The sequence below is a fragment of the Parasteatoda tepidariorum genome, chromosome 9 (genome assembly GCF_982258835.1).
Source record: "Parasteatoda tepidariorum strain Cologne lab strain chromosome 9, Ptep-v5.0, whole genome shotgun sequence".
Taxonomy (NCBI): domain Eukaryota; kingdom Metazoa; phylum Arthropoda; class Arachnida; order Araneae; family Theridiidae; genus Parasteatoda; species Parasteatoda tepidariorum.
This window is the reverse complement of record NC_141763.1, coordinates 52,113,373-52,137,524: the sequence shown is the minus strand read 5'-3', so window position 1 is coordinate 52,137,524 and position 24,152 is coordinate 52,113,373. Positions and strand designations below refer to the sequence as shown.

Below are 24,152 nucleotides of genomic sequence, written 5' to 3'. Positions count from 1 at the left end.
ACTAGTGTGGGAATAGACTACAATGACATAAACAAGAGATGCATTACTCAAAAATTTTCAGATAAGTCTACAGATAAATTACCAGTATACGGCGCAGAAAAATTTAAAAGAGACACGCTAAACATCGCGTTGGATAAGTTGATTATGGATTTAAATAAAAGGAGCCAAGTCTATGAGATGTATAGCAAGGAATTCAAATTTTTAATGGATTTGCAAGACAAAAATATGGAAAACATAGATCTGGAAAGTGCACGTAATATTGTTGATTATTATCCAGATGACGTAGACGAGCATTTAGTGAATGAGTTCATTAAGTTAAAATCTTAATTACTTCAGTCTAAGCCAGAGTCTTACACCTCTTGCAGTGAAATTTTTATGCTAATTTATGAAGAGAAATTTGTTGATGTTTTCCACATTATCATTCTATGCTACACTATCTTAAGGATTTTTTTAACTTTGCCAATCACTCGCTGTGAAGCTGAGCGCTCTTTCTCCAGGATGTCATATATAGAAAACAAATATAGGACGACAATGTCGAACCATCGACTAAATCATTTATCAGTTCTTTCCATAAATTGTGATTTAACGAAGGGCTTATAATGTGATGAACAAATAAAGGAATTTGCAGCACAAAAATGCAGAAAGGTTGCTTTATAATTTATATAACATAACTACACCTGAAGGTCTGGTTTCTTAGGACAAGCGCCTTAGCTGGGCGTCAGCGGAAAGTTGACATAGAGCTGACTCCAAAAAAAAAACTTTTTTGTTAGCTCAACGTGAGCAGTCGGTCCAACGCAGACATTATCTCTCATTGCGCATGCGTTAATAAGGTAAACAAATATTTATTTTGAATTTGTATTGATCTTGTTATTGTCTACCAGTGTTTTAGAGAACAAATAATGACTTTGTCCAAGAAAAAACACATTATAGCTGAGCTAAATGAAGAGTGCTATGTTTAATGAAGAAGCTATGTTTAATGTCAAAATCAAAATCTCGGCTGATTTCAATGTGCTGTTGGATGTTGTCCGCCATTGCTTCTGTGGTTAACGTCACGTTGTAATCCAACTGCAGTTGAGTTAGACGGCAATTGTAGTTCAAGATAAGCGTTCGATGACGTATACTATCAAACTCACAAATGGACCAATCAGAGGTTAGCGCTGATTTCCAGCTGACTGCGTCCTGTCCTAAGGAACCAGTTGCTGTTTGTAGTTTCATTTACGTCACACTAGATCTGCACAATGGGCTATTGGCGACGGTCTGGGAAGCATCCCTGAGGATGATCCGAAGACATGCCATCACAATTTTGATCCTCTGCAGAGGGGATGGCACCTCCGCTTCGGTAGCCCAACGACCTGCACGCGAAGTCGAGCACTTTACGGTAGCACAGTTTAACGAGGACCAACACCGCACACCCTCGGTCCCTAAGCAGACTGATCCAAGTGGGTCACCCACCTGCACACTGACAGCAGCCAGTGATGCTTGACTTCGGTGATCTGCTGGGAACCGTGTCTTAACGATCAGTCCACTACGGGACCAGTTGCTGTTTAATAAATAAATAAAAAAAATTTATAAAATTCTTTTATTGTCCTATTTTTTTCTGTATACTTATCTACCATTAATGACATACTCTCACATGAAATGACTGACTTTCAAAATAAATATCCAAAAAATATATATTCTGACTCAATAAAGAAGTACAAGGAACAAAACAGAACATTCATATACTTATCTATATCAATATAGAAAACAGTTTTTTGACAAAATGGCTATTAGGGCCCCAACGTAGTTTCAGCCCAGGGCCCCACAAATTCACGATCCGCCCATGTTCAGAGTTTTGAAAATTGGCAACTCTTTTACAATTACATAATATTCTAACTTGAGAATAAAGAGTTAAACATCTACTTTTGTAATGCATTTTATAAAATATGGCTCAACCAATTTGCCAAGTAATTTTTACCAACTTGAAATTTAAGGCGCATAATGTTAAAAAAAAAGGTTAAAATAAAATTTTGACAATGGGTTAATTTGATGTGGAAACACCCTGGCATCAATATTTCATGAATAATGTGATATAAATACCATGATAATTTGGATTAATTCTTTCATATGGCTTAGGTTACCCCACTGTTTTAATGTTTGTTCATGATTTCATAAACATGCTGCGAACAAGGAAAAATGTCTGCCAGCAAAGTTGTCACTCTTTAATTCGACAGAATTCTCTTTAGCCATGTTTTAATGTTGACTTGGGAGTGACTACAAATAGTTGCTATTATCTGGGAATGTTTGCAACAAAGAAATGATATTGATCAGGGGTGATTGTATTTCACGGGTACTTCGGAATTCCGTATCATTTCACAGTGTCTAAAAACTAGAAGCAAGGCATGCGATTTTTGTGTGAATATCGCAGAATTCTGTACCATTGGTTCGCACACTTCCACGAATCAAAAACTTATAATCAGACAAAATTTTGAAGCTTGTTCTAAATCCCGTTAACAAGATGTTTAGACACTTTTTTGAGCCTGGTTTGGCGTATTTTTGCCATTTTGAATACGTGGAACTGAGCCGGAATTTGCGATTCTTATTCACGCAATTTTAATATCAAACATCGTTTTTGTATTTACCTGATTTAAAAGCGGTGTGTTGCGATTGGTATTCACGCGATTTAAAAATCGTACATCACAATTCCTATTCAAACGATTTAAAAATCCAATATTATGATTTATATTTACATGTTTTTAAAACCAAATATCACGACTTTGACGCTAGTTAAAAATCCAACATCGCAATTCATATTCACGTGATTCTTGCACAAAGCAAATTGAATTAGTTACTCTAAAGGTGAGATATTCTGCAGTAGAAGGTAATTTAATTAAAAATAATGGTTCAAAAAGTTATGTTAAATATAGTTCATAATTTTTGTAATATGGTACATAATTTTTTACACATAAAATTCTCAGGATTTTTTCCCACTCAGTGACACAATTATGCCTGATTGATGTTTGTGAAAGTTAAATAGTTTCTGCATAACTTAGCTTTGAGTTCCTACTGAACAAATACCTTCCCTGTATTCTTAATGGATATAACCTACAGAGACTACTATAAACATGTATTTCCTACCTTGTGATCCAGGTATAGTTGGCATCACACTCATATGGGGAAAGGACCGCATCCGCAAAATTGGAGGGGAATGTGACCCTGAAAATGAAAGCAGAGATGTGAATGCTGGAAGAATAAATTATCTGAATTTTTTTCTCAATGTGTAGTTTTCTTCTTTTAGTACTTAATTTCTTTTTTCTCTTGTACATCGAAGACATTTAAAAGACTGTCATTTTTATGCACAAAAGTAACATTTACAAAATTTAAGGAGAGAAAGAAACTTTTTTTAATTACCCAATAATAAGATCAAAACACTGATTTTATGATGGTATTGAGTGTGCTGAAAAGTGATTACTGAAATATGCGATTCAAGAATTCTATGTCTTAATATTAAAAATTAATTCAATCTAATTGAAGCCAAATAAAAAGGATAGTAAATATATCACATTGATTAAATAATTCTTCTGTTACAAATCAAAATCAATAATTAAACAGGGTGCATAGCCAAATCTTTTAACAAAAATAACCTTTCAAGCACTAAAAATATTTTTAAGCACTATATACATTAACAAAATGCAGAATAATTTTTAAAGACTTTACATAATCATGATAAAATGACTAGTTTCAGACTAAGAACTCTTTTCTCGATTACATTAGCCACCATAAAAAGATAAGATTTTTCGGTTCGATTTTAGAGGATGGAAAATGAAGCCTGAAATTGAAAATCTCTTGCAAAAGGCAGCAGAGTGAGTGCAAGAATAATACCCACTGAATCCAGCTCAGTATATGCACGTGCGGGCCCGAAAGTATTTCATCAGACATGATTAAAAAAATCTCATTTTCGAAAAGGGAAAATTAAGCACTACACCCAATAAAAAAGCACCTTTAAGGGCTTTTAAAAAACGAAAACAAGCACCTTTAAGCACTTTTTAAAAACGCTACGCACCCAGTTGAAATATAAGTTTAAAATTTTTTTTTTTTACAGCGAATAATCTTTTAAATGCTTACCATTTTGAAATTACTTTTAACATTACTAATTTTATACTCTTGTGTTTGTTTCAGTATTCATTACTTCTAGTTACTATGAAAAAGTTTTTCCCAGCAGTTTATCTGAAGTTGCGTTTTTCTCTCTAACAAATCTGCGTAAAAAAATTCCTTACATCGCGTAAATGAGGACTTAGAAAAAAAGAGAGGGTGGAATAAATGCCTCATCGACAAGATTTTGCATAAGTAAGAAAAATTTAACTTTAGATTAGCGGAACTCAGACAAAATATTGTCAAAATATAAATTGATTCACCAAAGTCCTCAAATTAGTGGTAGAATTACATGCGTATTAAGGGGGAAAATAATGAAGATTCAAACTTAGAATGACTAAAACCTTTTTCAGTGTAGTATTCGGAAGAAGATTCTTTTTATAACAGATTCAAAACTATAGTAGGTTAGTTTATGTGGTACTACTATCTGTGCTCTTTACAAGTTGTTTAATTTTATTCATAAGAACACATTGCAGTTTGAAATGATGACTGATTGGGATCTGTGCTCTTTACAAATTGTTTAATTGTATTCATAAGAACACATTGCAGTTTGAAATGATGATTGATTGGGATCTGTGCTCTTTACAAATTGTTTAATTTTATTCATAAGAACACATTGCAGTTTGAAACGATGACTGATGGAAAAAAGTATTAAAATATTAATTATTAAGCAATCATATGAGTTATTTTTTACCAGTACGTTGATTTCTTTGTTGAGGTGGGGAATTGGATGACCCTAGAGAGCTACTACTGTGACTATCTAAACTTGTGGCGTGTCCAGAATCAATCTCATAAAGGGTATGATGATGATAACTGCTCGTACTACTGCTATCACTTGAAGTCACAGAACCTAAAATAACGAAGTTGATTTAGTGAATTTAATAGAACACTTTAATATTTAGTTTTAATCTCAATATATTACTAAAAGGAAAATAAAAACTTCGAAATTAAAAAAAAGTAGATTTACATAAAATATATGAGGTATTTTTCTTAAATTTGACAGGTTTTTTTCTTTTTGAAGAACTACTAAGAGAGTACATAATCTTAAATACATCTACTACAACTGAGAGTGATATAACAAAGCCTGAAGTGACAAACAGCATTGATAAATTGAATTTTTTTTTTTATAAATTAGTTAATAAATAATGACCTAAAATTATCATATGGTGTTAATAAGCTAACAATGACATAAATTACAAAACAGTAACATAAATAACATAACAAAATAATTGTGATAAGTTATTATAAAAAATTGCCATATGCATTTATTAAGTTATAATTCATTGCAAATAAACCTTTTTTTTCATAAGGTACATAGCTCATTACCCTTTATTCGTATTGAAAATTATTCTTATGAATATGTGATATAATGAAACATGGAAATAAAGCAATGAAGATATAAACTGGGTCATGCAAGATTGATTTTGTACAGACAATAAATTTTATTATTGCCATTAGGTTTATAATTTCTATTTATTAAACATTTTGAGCCTCAGTCTCCATCTTTCCCTAACTTATAGATGGTGACTTTTCCACAGTAAAAAAATATATTTCCCCATATTATTCAATGGAACAGTAGAGCATAGCAGAGAAATTTAAAATGATTAATTTCGATGTCTATTATTAGCAGTTTTCTTCACATTTTCATCTAATAATTTTTTTTTTTTAAATTTCTGTAAGAAAAAGCCTGTCATCTTTTGTTTTTGTTTCTAGGTGTTGGAAAGCAAGACGCTAAAACAAACCAGGCACAAGCAGACTTTTAACTTAGGAGTTCATATGCTATTGAAAAAAGGATGCACACAAAACATCGTTCGGAATACATGAATTAGTTCTTATAAAGAAATACTGCATGAATAAAATTTCCAGAAACTCTTATCAGTAGCAAAACTAAAGATTAACAACTGACTAAAATTCTGAAATCATGCATATGGCCAATAAATTATTAAAAACCCTGCTTCATTCTTTTTATTCAATATGCTTGCTTCAATATGCTTATTTCTAGACCCATTATTTGATTAATTGCGAACACCTGGGTTACGAACATTAATATTTACTATTATGTTTTTCTTAAAATAATTCCACCTCTATGAATTTATTTATTTTCAATTCTAAATGCTATATTGTTTATCATCGCGGAAAAAAAAGTGAAGTGCAGAAGATCCACCTGCGGATAATCGGGAGTTTATTGTACTAAACATAAGATACCTAACGCTTGTATCGTTTACTATTGTTAATTTTGATAAAATTACTACATTGTGCTCTGAAAGCTCACCAAGGGTGAGTACGTAAATTTCATTTCAACTTACCAGAAGTTTGTGACTTTCTTAATGGAAGATTACTGAGAGCTGTGACACTAGAACTTTCAGCACTTAGATCAACAGGTAGCACTGACGGATTTGCCGTATCACTGTGGGAGCGGCCGTGACCTTGTCTCCCATCATGTTTTCTCCTAATAGCATTCGGAGATGGAGACGGAGACAGGGAATGATGGTGACGAGGGGGTTGGTGCGGACGGACTTTGCTCTGATCCGAGAGGGCAAGCAACTTTCGGACAGCTTGAGGAGAGTCAGCACCTAGTATTGAAACTCAATTAATTTAAAAAAACCAATCCTATTTTTTTATAATTTTCAATAAAACAACCAATATCTTCCATTTCGCCTTAATGTCAGTTAATAAGCAGATTAAAAGGGGGAAAAAAGGATTAAATTTTTTTTTTGTATAAATTTTTGATTTGTTTGATGGAATTATTTAACAAATAGTTTTTTCCAAAATTTTTCATGAGTAAGTTAAACAATAAATTATATTACTGATTAGAAATATTTCTTGAAATGGTCCGATTTGCAGCAGAAACCATTGTTTAATAGGTTTTCTAGTTAACACTATCTATTGGATAGTGCAGATTAAAAGGGGGAAAAAAGGATTAATTTTTTTTTGTATAAATTTTTGATTTGTTTGATGGAATTATTTAACAAATAGTTTTTTCCAAAATTTTTCATGAGTAAATTAAACAATAAATTATATTACTGATTAGAAATATTTCTTGAAATGGTCCGATTTGCAGCAGAAACCATTGCTTAATAGGTTTTCTAGTTAACACTATCTATTGGGAGATTGTGTAACTAAGTCTAATAGTTGGCAAGAATAAATGCTTGAGTTCTCTCATCAGAATGCAGCAAAAACTTATAATAAACTATACAATTTTCTCAAATTAATTAATTTTAATGACTTTTCTATCAAAGGGTTCAGCAAGCATATTAAATACAAAACACATTAGGATCGTAAAACTTAATTGTTTTATTCAGTTACAAAACTCAATTGGATACTTAGGATTGTGAACTCAACATTTATTGATAGAACACAAAACTAGTCATTTGATGGATTGATTTAAAATTGCTATTAGGTCTCAGATCCCTTCATGCAATGAAGACTTCTTATTCTGATATAAATATATTTAGCAATAGAAGTGCCAATTTGCCAACCATCCGTAATATTACTACTAACTGTGTACTAACCATCCATAATCGGAAGTACAATAATGCATATAACATTAGCAAAATTCAAATTAGCTCAAATTTAAAGGAGTTTTTACTGAATTCTATATAGATATATGCCTAATATACCTACATAGAATAATAACTTTGCTCATAAATTTACTAATAAATACAGGGTACATGCTAAATCAAGAGTTTTTAATAGCTTTCTATGACTTAAACAAGTTATAAGCAATGCTGTGCATATTTTTTTTATTAAGTTAATTTTAACACAAACTGAAAAACAAATAACCCAACAATTAATGATGAGAACCATACAAATTAGTACAGGGATTTAAAAGTATTTGATAATGCTTTAAAAAACATTTACAAAGCTAAAAAATTTATAAAAAAAATTAATTAAAAAAAAATAATAATTTATTTTTAAAGGGTTGACTCAAGGGATTGTTTTAATTAATTCTGATCAAGCAAAAGTTCAAAAAAGTTTCGATCAACATTATTCCATGTGTTAGCAATATTAATTTAAAAATATAAAAAAAAATTCAGTATAAATAAATAAAATAAAACAAAAACATTTTAAACATTAAACAAAAATAATATTAACCTAAAAATTTTAATAGGTTTAAAAAGTAGGTTTTATTAAAACTTTTAAAATTTATTTGGTTAAAACCATTTTAGCCTAATAAATTTTTTGCCTCAGTATGACAAATATAATTTTAACATAACTACATATAAAAAATATAAATATATAAAATACATGGTTACTAAATTATATTTATTTTATTCTATTTTTTAGATTAAAATAAAAGTTATTCTTTTTTATAAATGTATACGAAGCAAAAAGCATTTAAGATTAAACATTTTTGATTATCTGAATAGATAAAGATGAGTAGATAACTAAGCAAACAAAAAAAACTTAAATAAATTCATATACTGAATAGTTAATTTCAAATGTTTTTAAGTTAAATGATAAACGGTTTCTAACTTTTTAGAAATGTCAAATTTGCATATCTTAAGATTTCTTACTACATTTGATAAATGATTTGACACTTTTGGCTACACACTACTGTACAGTTACATGTAACACTGTAAATAGTTGTTTCAAATAGAAATTATATTATAAGTCAAACATAAATCATGCTTACCAAACTTAGGGCCAGCATTGAGAGAAATTTTCCCTTCAGAAGTACTGCTAGTAGAGCTGGTTGCAGATAGAGTTGGGGATGGATGTCTTTTTCTTGGTGGTTGAACTTGAGGAACAGTAGGAATAACCATAGGCATGGCTGTTGTAGTAGGTTCACATTCCAATGACATTGTTCGAAGTTTCTCTTCATCTGATATTACTTTAAGATTCGAGAGATAAGTTTTCACTCTACGTACCATTTGTGCCTAAACAGAAGATACTTAGAAAATTAGTCTTAAAAAGTAACTTGTTTATTTTAATTTTAAGAAGCAAAAGTAGGTTTAATTTTAAAAATGTTTACTACTTAAAAGTTTCATGCTACTATAGTAGAACTATAGTAACTCTTAACATATCTTTTTATTGGTATAACAAATAGTAAATCTGATGGTAAATATTAATAAAATTGATAATTGTAACGGTCTTGGCATTTAAGGTTTTATAACAGGGGTTTCCAACTGGCGGCCCGGGGGCCGCATTCGGCCCGTGCAGCCTTTTTTTGTTGCCCGTGAACTAAATTATATTAGTTGTCATTTTTTGCGACAATTTTCGTAAAAAATCTATATGGGTTTAAAATACTGTTCTCGTTAATAAAAACCTAATTACTTCCTTTCTGTGAAATTTAACATACCAACAGAGCAAAGAAATTTATTTTTCAGGTTTTGCAGCCAAGAAAATATTTTTTCAAATACAAAAATAATCGTGTATGTTGCTCTTTTTTATTTCATTTTTTTGTATTTTGTGAATATAACTTAGCATGTGTGTATCAGAAATTTTCCGATTTAACTTTTTGAAACCACTCATTTTGGACGAAAATATTTACACACGCATTTGTAAATTTAAAATGTAAATATCTATTCTCTGGTGGTTGCAGCAGGCAAACCTTAATTTTCTCATTGAATATGTTATGCGATACTATGTAAGTTTTAATACCTTAATAATTAGATATCTATTGCACATGAATTGTTTAATTCATAGGTGCACATTAAAGTTATTGCAGCCTGAATTTTTATTATTTATTTAATATTTTTAAAAATATTATTAATAACAATTAAATAATTATAAAAATCTACTTCTTATTTTAATTTGTAATTCAATACTTTTGTTTTGTGCAACTTGGTAAAACTCAGACAGTAATATTTAATGTTCCTTCAAGCATAAAAGAGTCTTACAAAAAATTTTGATAAAGTTGCGGCCCGCCATTTGATTTGTGTTTTTAATTGTGGTCCCCGGCCTCATGCAAGTTGGAAACCCCTGTTTTATAAAGTACAGCATAAAACTAAGTCAATACTACTGTTTTATACTGTTATACTTGAAACCAATACTACAACAGGAAATGCTCAAAGTTCAAAGTCTGGAGACATGCATTACATCAACACTGCTCCGACAAAACTTAGTGCATCTTCTATAGTAGGTTGAGAAGGTCTGTATTATGTGAGGAAATACATGATAAATCTTAATGACACAGCAAAAATAAAATGATGCAAAACAATGTTTGTTTTATGTGTTTATATATTAAATATATTTGCAAATCCCTCTAATCCACATCTTTTATTCTTTTTATATGAAAATTTTCGCTAAAATTTTTTATAAGCACCCTGTATATTAACAGAACATCCTGCTTTTTGCCATGAAACCTTTTTCCCTGTAAGTAAATCTTAGGACAAAAAAAAAGTGAAATTTCTATCACAACCGAAAATTTGGGTTTACTAAATATAAACATCTTAAAAGACAGCTCAATATTTTTTTAATTATCAATTTCACTTAGGTTCTTAACTAATTAAATAAGGATATTAAAACTTTTTAATAACCTCTTCAAACATTTTCTTGGGATTAGGTTGGGCAGTACTTTTCTTTCTTCTTTTAACAGTTGCAGCATTTGTAGTTGTTGCAAAACTGTTCAGAGAAGCCATTGCTGCAGTTGGATGAGCACCACCAATTTCCAACATGCTAAATAAATCCTGAAATTAAAAAGCTTGAAATTAATAAAAATAATTAAAGAGAAATATAAGAATGAAAAAATAATAAATTATCAATTACCATAAGCACTATAAATAACTAGGTAAATTACACACATAACAAATTAACACAAATTTGTCCGACACTATTTGCCAAGTGCGAGATTTTTTTGATAATCAATTAACTGCAATGCACAGTACAGAACCCGTTATCCGGAAATCAGAAAACCGGAACGAAATTCAATAAATTTTCCCGCCATTTAAAAAAAAAAAATAATAATTTTTTCTCATAAAATTTTAGGATTTTTCTTTCTTTTTCGCATCATTTTGGAAAAAATCATTAGTGTATTACTTCATCGTTTTTTTTTTCGTTTTAAGATCATTTCCAAATATTTTTTTTAGTTGGGTTTAACAAGAAAAAAAAAGGCTCTTTTTAGCGTTTCAGAAAACCAGAGAAATCAGTTATCCGGAATAGCGATGGTCCCAATCGTTCCGGATAATCGGTTCCCTACTGTAGTACAATTTGCAAATTTTTATCATTTGAACGGATATGTGTTACCATAATTATTCGAACTATTTTTCCCACTGTAGAAACCTCAGTAATGTACGATATTTAGCAGAAAAATATATTTATATAGCCGTTTAAAATAAATATAAGACTTTCAATATATAATTACATAAAAATAGCAGTTAAAAATTTATAATTATTTAAAAATAGAACAACTTACATATGGAGCAGAGCACATATTCATCAGTTGACGGATTTCTTTGGCAATCATACGCAATTTTTCGAAATTTACCTATAATAATTAAAAATTCAGGAAATGAAATCACTTGAAAATCTTACAGAAAGGTTTTTTTTTAAAAAATAAACAATTATTAAGAATTCAGACAAAATAGAAAATATTATTAGAATAAATTGTTCTTTATCAGAAAGTATTGGGAGAAGAGAAAATAAACAGCATTTAACAGACATTATACATTAAAAAATCAGTTGAAAATTCAATATTTTTTAATACTTACTAAATTATCTACAAAAGTGTCATTTCCCAAATGAATAAATGTCAGATCTTTCTTAACGACAGGATAAAATGGAATCTATGGGGGGGAAAAAAACATAAAATATAGCAACACAGAAGAGTTATAGTGTAATACAAAGAAAAAGTGTTTTTATAATTATAAAATTAGCTAGGCATTTGTGAGGATATTTAAATTATAATTTTACTTAAGAGTTAGTTGAATGTAAATTAGACTTAAAGTAAATATATTTATACACCTTTACTGTTTTAATACTTTCTACTTCTAGTCCTAACTAACTACAGTACAGAACCCGTTATCCGGAAATCAGAAAACCAAAAAACCGGAACGAAATTCGATACATTTTCCTGCCATTTTCAAAAAAAAAAAAAAAAAAAAAAAAAAATTTTCCCTCATAGATTTTAGGATTTTTTCTCTATTTTGAAAGATGTTTACCTTACCATCATTTTGGAAATAATCATTAGTGTATTACTTCAGCGTTTTTTTCTTCTTTTTCAGATAATTTCTAACTTTTTTTTTTTTTTAGTTGGGTTTAACAATAAAAAAAAACGGCTTTTTGTGGCGATTCAGAAAACCGGAAAAATCAGTTATCCGGAATAGCGATGGTCCCGATCGTTCCGGATAATCGGTTCCCTACTGTACTTCATTCTAAAAAGTACACAACACCAAACATACCACAGCATAATTTAACTTTTAAAAATCTGAATTAAGATTAAGTTTTTATTAAGATTTAAACAGGTAAAAACAATTTAAATATTACACAATAAAGAAATTTTAAAACACATTTAAAAACAAAAAATATATTTTTGATTAACTTGGAATAACACAGGTCCATATAATAAATGTACTTATACTGTATGCAACTGCCTTTAAATACTGTTACAAGCTTTACAAGTAAAAGTGAAAACTATATACTTTTTAATTGCCTAACAAACATTTTAAACACATTTTCTTAGAAAAAAATTGTGCTTGTCAAATGCCATATCACAAATTATAGATTTCCAAACTAATTCCCTAATCAGTGTCTGATTCTGCTTTGATTTTTCCTTCATGTACCTAATATCTTATTTTTAATTATTGCTTTATCCTTCATCTGAAAACAAAATATCAAAATTGAAGTTATTAAATCCAACTTTAACTAAATTTTTGAAAAATTATTTTAGCTCAATAAATGAAAGTAAAAAATCATTATCATGCTAGAAAAATTCAAAATACAGTTATTATCACCTTGCTGTCGAAAAATAAAAACTCAAATAATAAGTACAGTTTTTTAAAAAAAAAAAAAAAATATTATATCAGTTCATTAATTAAATTTAAACATAAACGATTCTAGAAATAACCACTAATTTAAACTTTATTTCCCATACAAAAAAAAAAATTTCAAATGAGGTGATGACTCACACAGGCTTGCTATTATTTGATGATGATGTAATAAATAATAATACATAATTTAAGTAAAAATACTTACGATAGGGGGTTGAGTGTGTTCACTATTCAGAAGACTGCGGTATTTACACATGTTCCTAGATGGATCCATTAAATCTTGCAAATCCTTAAAAGAGGATTTTAAAAATTGTATTATAATCTTTAAATCACATGTCTTACAAGAGATATTTTAAAGAAATAATAAATTAGTAGAAAAAATAACAGATATTATTTGAGCAAAACAAAATTATTAATACCATTTATAAATCTTAAAGAAAACATAACTAAATAACTATGAAACAATTGTTAGTTATGTTTGTTAAGTTGAAATAAATATATTGTTTTTAGACATCCAGATTGTTAAGTTGGTAGATATTGTTAAGTTACTATAAAACATTTCACACAAAATAAAATATCTTTCCAAACTATTAAATAAGGGACAAATTTTGCTTTATAATTTATTATTCATAGAAAACAAGAAAAAAAATTAATAAATTTTCTGAATGTATATTTAAGCCATAGGTAAAGGTATTTTGTTACAAATCATTCATGTATTTATAATTTAGAAATTAATTAATATGTATTACTATTTCAATACTTAAAAATAAGTAAATAAAACTGACTACATATTTCAAATACAAAAGATTTAACTTACAGAGAACATTTTTTGATATTTGGTGGGGAGTTTCTCCCATGTTGTTCTCAATCTTGAAACAGCTCCATGTCCTAAGCCACTCAGAATAGCAAACATTGAATTGAAATTTTTACAGTTTTTACATTGTCCTAAAAAGGAATATCAATAATTCAGTAAGATTTTTTTTTTACCAAAAAAAAAAAAAAAAAAAAAAAAAAAAACAGAAAGAAGAAAGAATCGGTTATTTTTTAAAAAAATTTATTAATAGATTTTACATTATTTTTTAAGGGTAAAAAACCTAAACAGCCAATTACAACCACAGTATTAAACATAGAAAGATACTGCTATAATGAAATTTAAATACATATGTATTTTATATAGATTTAATACATTGATAAGTAATATAAATTTGAATGTTTAAAGGAAATTTATTAGTTTCTTAAGTATTCAGCAATGTATTTTAAATATTGTTAAACAAGGCTAAGTAAAATAAATTTAAAATTTTAGCATCATAGAATTTTATCAATCACTTAAAAAAAAAAAAGATCAACAATAAATCAATTTTACATTTAAAAAAAGCCTTCAACTAGTCTAGTTACTCCATGATCTCAGTCATCAAAATACTTATCACAAGCTTTTGTATTTTCATCTCATACATTCACGCATTTAAAAATAAATAAATAGAAAAATCCACATTATTTTACATGTTACGATCTCTGAATCTTAAATATTGTTAGTATTACAAACAAAATGCTAATATACGCTATTCCTATTCTTTTAACATCAATTCATCATCTTTATAATTATACTCTTAAAAACCATAATTTTAAAGCTTGTGTCAAGTTTAGTGATGCATAGTTTATATTATTTATTTGGTATTCTTAAACATAATTTCTTTCATTTATATTAAAAATGTAGAAAAACTTAGATTATGAAATTTTTTTTCAAAATTAAGGAATTTTACACAAACAATGGAATTTACATAAAAAAAAATCATTTTGTTGTATATGATGCAGGAAAAGGTAATTTTAATATCACAAGAATTATCATTTTTTTAAAAAAAACATTTCACATAACATTGAAAATACCAACTATAAGAGAATAGAAACTAGAACAATTAGCTTTAGTTAGCTAAGATTAATAGAGCCTATTAATTTTTTGACTAATTGTCAGAACAAGGATTTTTTGAGTTGTTGTTTATAGGAAGTCTATATGTGGTCTGCAATTAGTATCAAGAATAAACATAGCAATTTTCTATTGAATTTGAATACACCAATTAGATCTCTATTGACCCTTAGGTATGAAAAGGTTGACAACCATTTTCTTTATAATATAAAGTAACAGGGTGTTGAGTAGAGCGCCAAATAACTAAAATAAACTCAATTACACCAAATGCAATGAACATTACTCACTCATATTAAAATCTAAAGAAGAATCACTGGGGTAACTCAGGTTGTACCTTAAGTCAATAATATCCCCATATTAAGCTAAAGTAGGCAAACTCTTTGAGAAGCCTAAGTCAAACGGTCAAGAACAGTTGTATACTGACTAACAGACTCGTAAAATGTATACAAACGCTGTTAGCGGAAAATGTGTCACAATCGTGGAAAATTTTTGTTACTATTACTAAAAAAGAAAACATCAGCTTCGTCTAAGAAAGTTTGCTTTTTTGAATTCCCGAGGAAAAAAGAAAATTAATATTTACGCTTTTTCCTACCAATACAAACAAGATTTAAAATTACACATTGCAAATCCTATTTAAGCGTACACATCGTGTTTCGTATTGTCAAAATTTTATATCAAACACCGTATTTTGTATTCACAAAACTTAAAAACCACGATTATGATTCGTGTTCAATTGGCTTGAAATTTACACATTGGAATTCGTATTTACACAACTTTAAAAATTAAACATAGAGATTCGCATTCTTTCGATTTTAAAATTAAATGTCGAGATTCATAATCTAATTGTGTGTATGTTTCCTATGTAAAATTTTTTCTTGCTCAAATATTGGGTATTTTTTCAATTATTTAAAAAGTGTTCATGCACATAAATTTTTGGATTTCTATTTTCAGCTTTTTACCAAACTTGTGGCATAAATAAGTATAGAGTTCTATAAAAATTAAACATTTTTAAAAAAGTCTAAGATTTCAAACAAATTTCGCCTAAATGAAGTGGCGACGTAAGGGTTGAAACTAGTTACAATATTTAATCAATGAACGCGGAATGTTTTAAATTGAGATTTTGTCTTTTCAGCAAGCTTTTCATTTTATCTAAGTCTAGTGACTAGACATATTATTTTATGCTCAATTAATTCAGTTACTTAATGATAGCATCTAGTACAGGACAAGAGCAACACTAAGAACAAAGGAAGAAAATTAACAAAAAACACATACTTGCAACTTTAATAAACTGCTTGACAATTCGCATTCTTCTAATGAGTTGATGCTCAGCACATACTTCAGTGACTACCCAAAACATCTCATGATTCACCAACTGTAAAATTAAAATTTGAAAATAATTAGTTATCTTAGATAACTCTAAGAAGTCGTCATAACAGTTTTCATATCTCCTAAGATAACTATATATTTACAAATATATAATCAAAACAAAATCAAATTAAAGGTGTTAGAAAATGTATGCAGAGATAGGTAGTTTCAATTTTACCTAATTTTGTAGTAGAGTCAAATTTACGATTTTAAAAGGAACTGAAAATTATCAATATAAAAAATTGAGAAATGAGTATTTTTGGATGAAATTTTTAGGGAACATTTATTAACGCTGGATTGAGAAATCTTACTTTAATAACTCAGATATTTCTCAATATATATAGTATACTATCTCAAAGTTGAAGAGAAGTGAAAAAAAATTCGAGATATCAAGTTTTCGAGACAAGATCAGAGCTACATATGTTCTAAAAAGTAGTCATATAAACATAAGAATAACCATTAATAATTCTGTATGTAATGATTAGTTGTCTATAAGTCTAAATACAGCAATGATAATTTTTAAAAGTAGGGCAAAAATAATTATACATTAAATAGAAAAGAATTGGTATACAATAAACTTACATTGTTGATTTTTCCAAAAAAAAAATTCATTTTCTATAATGAAAAATATTCGACATAACAAAGTTTTCAGAAGAAACTTTTCGGCATAGGAATTCAAATTAACATTAGGTGATTATGTAATGACAAGGGAAAAATATTTTTTGACATAACGAGGTTTTTGTCGAGAATATATTGTGTATATATAATAGAATTGAACAAATCAAATTTAATAAATCTAACTTACTTCAGCAAATTTTGAAAGTTGAGGAATTCCATATTTTGAAGTAACTTCAAACAGGTCATCAATATATTCTGTAGGTTCAATTTGTCTAAATGTGCTAAAATCTTCTAAGGTTAACTGTGTGGCTACTTCTACACTATTTAATTGTAAAAAGTGCACTTGACTCTCTCGAAGAAGTTCCTAAAGACAATAAAGAATGCAATATGAGGCTTCTTTAATTATTTACTTCTTGATTTTTAGAAGCACAGTTTAAATTGAATTAAATTTCAACTGAATATTTCAATCACATATATAATGAGAAAATTAGAAAACAAAGTATTTTAATACATAAATAGGATATTTTGCATCATTTTAACTGCAACATCAGGGTTATTAACATCAGTATTTTCTACAGATTGCTCTCTCTTTAACAATAATCAGAGAGATGTAAATTCTTAAAATAGTTTTAATAAATGAATTTAAAAAAAAAAATTCTTTCTATTAATGAACCATGTTTTAATAGATAGATGCATCCACAGACTATGTTTTATTTAGTCTTATTCTCTCAGCTTTTCCAGTTAAAATTCATTCTAGAGTTTCAAAGGACTCTCATTAGTAAAAAAAATAGGGGTTATACTTTGCTGTCATTATTGAAGACAATAATAAAAACTGCTCTTTAAAATTGTTTAAAAAAAATCCCTGTTATGACCACAAAAAAAAAATATATATATATATATATATATATATATAAAATGAACTTATCTCATTATCCAATAAGTACTATATACTAAGCCCTGTTTAAAACAGACATTAAAATGAGAAAAAAGCAAAATCAACTACAAACTGATTTTATTAATCAAATGAGACCACTATATATAACAAAGTTTAAACATGAGTAAATTAATTTAAGTTTTTCCTAACTAAATTATTAAATAGAAAAGTACAAAAATAGCATTCATAATAATTTCACAGTTATTAATACAATTAAATAAATTGCATACAAAATGTAAAAAATGAGACAATTTACGGACAAAGAATCATAGAGATTTTGAATTAAAAACAAGAACATTAACTTGAATAAACTTACGGTGGCTAATTCGTCAGGAACAAGCGGTTCTGTGGAGGAGTTATTTTTAAGATAATATCGACTATTAAGCCCGATCCTTTCTGCTAAATTTTGAAGTTGATCAGGCAGTCTTCGTTGTTTCACAACACCTCCATCACCAACAGATACTTCTCGTAAAGAATAGTTACTGAAAGATTAAACATTATAAGCATTTAAAGATTACAAGTTCCTTGAAATCACAAAGAGCAATACAAACGCAATTCAGATCTCTAGAAATTGAATTTAGAGCTCACCTACTGGGATCTGTAATGCCAAATTCTCTCAGAGATAGCATAACCACTTCTCTGGCAGTAGTTTCCTAAAAAAATGTCAATTTAATTACATTTTATGAATAAATGACTACTATTTATTACATTTATCTCTTTGAAAATATTTTCATTCGGATTGATAGTTTAATTCTCAAAGTTTTACAGCAATTTATCAAATAAAAGAAATGAAAACATTGTTTTTTAAATTATTGAACAGTTATTTGAAACAGATTTCTTTTAAGGAGGAAGATTTTGTCACTGGCCAGCTCTATTTGCAGCTGTTAATATTCAACAGCATAGCCTTGCAAATTTTACTCCACTTGGAAGACAAGAGAATCTCTGGATCAAGTAGTGAAGACAACCCTATTTTCAGGTAGGGTTTTTGGATGGCGAATCTACTGGCATTTGCATTTTATGGAGAAAAAGGACAAAAGTCTCTTATGATTACCCAACAGCAAGTAAATTCTAACCCCGGATTTGTCAGTCACTTGGGAGGAAGTAGCAGTATGAGAAATGACCAGCCACTGTCAAGATTTGAATCTAAGTCACCTCAATGGAAGTTTAGGAACGGATTAGTTTGAGCACATACTTTAATGTAAGAGAGGTAAGCTTAACTGTACCACACGAGAATGTTAATATATTCAATCAAAATCAAAAAAGAAATTAAAAAGAAATAAAAAATTCCATCAACAAAATGTAAATTATTTTACTAATGCATAAATATTTAGCAAAATGCCATTGCCATTTTTCTTCAAATCCATTTAATATATATTATAACAACACAATACAATTTAACAGACTAATTTCTTTAATTAAGTAACCAAGCAAAAATTGAAAAATGGTAATAAAACAAATAAGAAAATCTTACTTTATGAACAAGGAGGAACTTAAAGGTCTGGTCTGATTTATAGACTTTCAGGACATGTTCAGGGTAGTCTAAAGAGACTGTGTGTTCGTTTATGGCAATAACTGATGAGAGGTCAGGATTGCTGTGACTGTGGTACAAAGTTCCACCAGCAGTCCTATGAGGAGATGAAGTTCGAACCACTATTCCCCCAGATCCACCACTACTGCCACTGTGTATTGAATAAAGACTATCATCGGAACTGTTGAGTTGAGATTCGCTAAAAAAAAATAAAAAAAGGAGATTATACGCAACAATTCTACTAAATTTATTAAGATATTATATGCATTGATAATTCATAACATAAGTTAGTCACGGGAGCAGATTTTCTAATTTTTCAGTACTGTTAATCCCGCTCAAGCCATAAATAAAACATTTGTTAACAACCAGTAAAACTTGGAAAAACATTTAGGTGGAAAAAACAAGAATTTTTGAGATTTATAAAAGGAATACTTTGCTATAATATTATATATGTGTTTGGACCTTATTGGAATCAAATTTTTAAATAATCATCAGAAAACATACAGTTAAGATTATTTAAAAGCAATACCAATTTAAATGTGTACAATAACAAAGGGATCACTACATTATAACACCCCTAGGCTTAGAATGTTTCCAGATAAAAATTCCAAGCCAGGGATAGTGATTTAATTCTCAATCCTTACGATTCCTATTTCAATTTACAGCAATGGTCATTATTATTGTTACTCTTTTAATCTAGAGCTTACAGGGTCACAAATGATAATAATATGCACAAAAGGAAAAAAAAAAAATTTCAAAATCTGTCTTAGTTTGAAAAAGAGGGCAATTTTCTTAACGTTACTAAAAATTTGCAAATTAGTTAATGTTTTGTAGGCCATTCTTTACTTTAGCCTCCAAGGTGGCTCAAAGGTTAAAGTGCTAAACTGTCACATGGGCTAGATCAAAAGTGACGGCTTGAAGCCCACCCAAATTCCAGCTTGTGTGGGAAGTAGAGGCGTCCTGTGCACAGTGCTGACCACAATCATAACTTGGGTCATGAAATCGCGGATCTGTAACCACTATGAACTGTCCGGCCAACAATGGGCTGTTGCAGGAATGTTTTATTTTATATAGTTTGTATAGTATACAGTAAATAATATATAGTTCGCTTGATTGCCCTCGGAATTGATTTTACACAACTTGATTTTACTCGGAATTTCAGAGCTGAATAAATAGGCTAATAATTTGAAAAAGATGGAAAAATTATTTTTTTGATTTCATAAAGAACTAAGTGTTATATGCTTAGACATTTCATTCAGAAATAAAATTTAATCTCGATAATAAAGCATAAATATGTCATAAATAAATAAGACAAAACTATGAGTAGAAAAAAGATATCAAAATAAATTTCAACACTAATTTATACTTTGATATCATAATCAATTCATAGAAGTTTATTATTTAACATTCACAACTTTGTATAGCTCAAAAATAATTACAATGGAACAGTTTTAAAATATTATTATATACAACACTAGATTTACTATTGTATGGGAACTCTTAACTGGAAATAATAGCATACAATACATAATAGGAGTCTTAAAGTAAAAAAAACACGAAAATAATTCAAGCAACTAAAACTAACCAATTAGTTTAAAAATAATTTGCAGTTAGAGAAAAACAGCAAATTAGTAATAAATTTCACCTTTATTCTAAATTATTATTAAATTAAATATTTTTTATTGCACATTATGTTAAGTTCTATTTTAGATTCACACCTGAAATCGGAAATACAAACATGGTCTTGAGCATCCCAGATTTGGGGTCTCATACTGCATATAATATTTTTTAAACATTAAAAATACTGTTTATGTACACTGCTCTAAAACAATAAAGGAAATTGTAAGTCTTGTATAAAATAACAGTATAAGCAATATTTTTTTTTACATAAAATGGAAGAAGAGAGCCACAAATGCAAATGTATCATATTTTCAAACTTCACAGTATGCAGAGGTTGAAGACAATGCTTTAGTGAATTTGATTTGGCTTTCAACTTAATGTAAAAATCAAAGCGGAAAATATTATCGACATCCAGTAATTCAAAAATTTTATTTAAAAACAAAGCTAGTCATGAAAATTTACCATTACATATTTTTCTATTGGCCATTTTTTGCAGAGTTAACAGTTAACAATTAATTGTGTCAACAGCCATTTGTGATTTTTAACTTTTGCATAATTTTTTTATAGTAAAAAATACATTCATTTTTTAATAGTGGTACACAGCGTTACGAAAAATTTAGAAAGGGTACACAAAAGTCATAAGCTTGGGAAACACTGATTTAATAGTATTAAGAAGTGCGTAATTTTTGGTATCATTTTTAATGAATGGAGATTGAATTAAAAAGCTTACTGATTAAGAGTCTTTGGTATGATCATTTTTACTAGTGCTTTCTTCAATTTAGCTCTGTGTCCTAATGTCATAAACCCTTTCTTATCATCTTTCTTTAAGTCACCACTGTTATTGCTACTGGATCTCACAGCTTTGTTAGGGGGTGAGCTAGGGGTTTGGAATATGGGCACAATACTCAATGGGTATCCACTGACACCAATGGGGAAACCGATATCACCAAAATCGATGTGTGTTGATAACCTGGCTTGAGGATCATGTTGTAACCTCGCTATTTCGGCTGCTTTGCGACTTCTTGAACGCGGAGAGTTTTCAGGGGTATTTAACATTTCTTTAAAACCTGCAAGACAATATAATTCATTACTGAGTTAATTGATTTCAGAAGTAAGAGTATTTCATGATGAATATTATTATGAAACAATACCTAATAAATTAGACCTAACAGTAATACATAAATGTGTTGTTCCCCTTAAAACTTCTAAAGCTCGAGCATGACTCATGTGTTCAAAGCTTTGTCCATTAACTTCTAAAATCTAAATTATACAAAGAAATACATAATCAATGCTAAGATTTATCAACACAAGAAATATGAAACTATAATTTAAACATTGCATATAGAAATTGATTAAAATATTTTTTCTTAGGAAAATGTTTATACTTTTAAATAAATGCATAAATTAATGATATGAAAGTTAGTTGTAGCTATGCTTATAGAATGCACATAGCTATCTGCACTACTACAAAAAAAAGTATTACACTAGCAGTAATATAAAGAAAAGTAATAGAATAAAAAAAGTTTTATTAAAAAATAAACAAATGTCTGATGAAAAATAAAAGAAAAGTGTTGCAACAAATTAAATAAAGGCCACCTTTGGTGGAGATCTGGAACCTATATTTTAAAGAAAAACCACTTATGGGAAAGTAAATAAATGAAATTGATGAATAATAATTTTATTTACAATCAAGTAAAGAGCTCAGAAAATTATATAGACAAAAAAGAACCCTAATTAAATTTAACTAAAACAAATTATTAATTAATGAAATTAAAAATATACAATATTTTTGCTATGAGCAATTGCAATAAAAACTATAAGAAAACCTACTTGGTCCCCTCTTTTGAGTCCAACTTCTTCAGCCTTGGATCCTTTGTCAACTTTAGAAACAAAAACTCCAAAACCCCTTTCATAACCACCAAGGATATGAAAATGTAAGACTTCATCTCTTGTTGACCTAGCCAAAGTAACTGTCCTATTCCGTGCTTTAGTAGCACAAGCAATATTTAACAGTCTTAACTGACTTTGCATTTTCTGAAATTATAAAAATTAACCATTTAAAAAAGCGAAATAAACAATTATTTGAAATAATTAATTAATCTAATAAATAAAGTGATAAATAATTAGAGATTTTAATTTTAATGAAACTTGAGACTATTGATTTCCTGTTTCTGAAGATAAAAATGTGAAACATACTATAAATCAAGCGGTAAAATATTATTATGCATCATCTGCACCACAGTAAAATCACAAATCTGCCAATCACTGAAGTTTTTGGTATAGTGAATACAATATGACATATTTTTTATGATTTAGTCAAGAGAGCAAAAATGTCCTTATAATAAATGTAATAAATCATGTCATTATAATAGCATATACTAAGATCAATTCCATAACTCATATATTTTGTAAAGCAGAAATAATTTAAGAATTTACTACTTAATGCTTACTTACCTATTAAAATCTAATTTATAAAATATTTAACTTAAATTTTGATTATTTTAATAAAAAAAAATTGAAAAAATAAACAAACTTTTTAATTAACATCCTCTGCTTATTTTGTAGTGTCTTAAGTCAGTTTTACAAGTTTCTATAATATTAATCAATAATATCTTTTGGAATAGATATTTTAAAGATCTTTTTCAAAGCTCAATTTTTATGCATCTGAATTCCGTTCAGCCAATAGAAATAATTTATTTATAAACAGACATCAGTAAACTGATTATAATTTATTCAAAAGAAATAAAAATAAAAAAAAAAGATCTAACGTATGAATAGTACTTACTTCTTTTTCCAAACCAGATTCAAACATTTCAAGAAATTCCATCATTTCAGGATCTGTTTCAAAATCTGTGAAATGGTTATTTACCCAAAGCAGAACTACTCGAGTTACCTGTAGAAATTAAAAGTAGAATAAATTAAGTTAAACAAATTCAAAACTATTCTGCTTCAATGACTTTTATTTCCACGTTTTTTTTCTTAAATAAAAAGAAAGAAAAAAAACTAGACAGTAAATAATAGGTATTCTTGCAAATAAATAATACTTAGAAAGCAAAGAAATAAAGCAGAACTAATATCAAAGACTAAGATAAATTTGAAACTCTT

General features: G+C 28.4%; 1 protein-coding gene across 10 annotated transcripts in view; it reads right to left on the bottom strand.

The window, feature by feature from the left end:
• The window catches only part of LOC107455860 (rap guanine nucleotide exchange factor 2), a 368,973-nt gene that overhangs the window by 3,028 nt on the left and 341,793 nt on the right, over window positions 1-24,152 (bottom strand). For 7 of the 10 annotated variants that reach the window (XM_087151806.1, XM_087151811.1, XM_087151809.1 and 4 more), the window contains 18 exons: window positions 23,833-23,940; window positions 22,878-23,081; window positions 22,199-22,307; window positions 21,778-22,114; window positions 19,371-19,626; window positions 18,488-18,552; window positions 18,216-18,381; window positions 17,153-17,329; window positions 16,255-16,354; window positions 13,879-14,006; window positions 13,267-13,350; window positions 11,784-11,858; window positions 11,489-11,560; window positions 10,614-10,763; window positions 8,768-9,011; window positions 6,438-6,704; window positions 4,826-4,981; window positions 3,118-3,195 (listed from right to left, as the gene is read on the bottom strand). In XM_087151806.1, the coding sequence (XP_087007932.1) occupies window positions 3,118-3,195; window positions 4,826-4,981; window positions 6,438-6,704; window positions 8,768-9,011; window positions 10,614-10,763; window positions 11,489-11,560; window positions 11,784-11,858; window positions 13,267-13,350; window positions 13,879-14,006; window positions 16,255-16,354; window positions 17,153-17,329; window positions 18,216-18,381; window positions 18,488-18,552; window positions 19,371-19,626; window positions 21,778-22,114; window positions 22,199-22,307; window positions 22,878-23,081; window positions 23,833-23,940 (2,776 nt within the window). The remainder of the gene's footprint in view (window positions 1-3,117; window positions 3,196-4,825; window positions 4,982-6,437; window positions 6,705-8,767; window positions 9,012-10,613; window positions 10,764-11,488; window positions 11,561-11,783; window positions 11,859-13,266; window positions 13,351-13,878; window positions 14,007-16,254; window positions 16,355-17,152; window positions 17,330-18,215; window positions 18,382-18,487; window positions 18,553-19,370; window positions 19,627-21,777; window positions 22,115-22,198; window positions 22,308-22,877; window positions 23,082-23,832; window positions 23,941-24,152) is intronic. The other 3 variants (XM_087151807.1, XM_087151810.1, XM_087151815.1) reach the window with 1 other exon arrangement.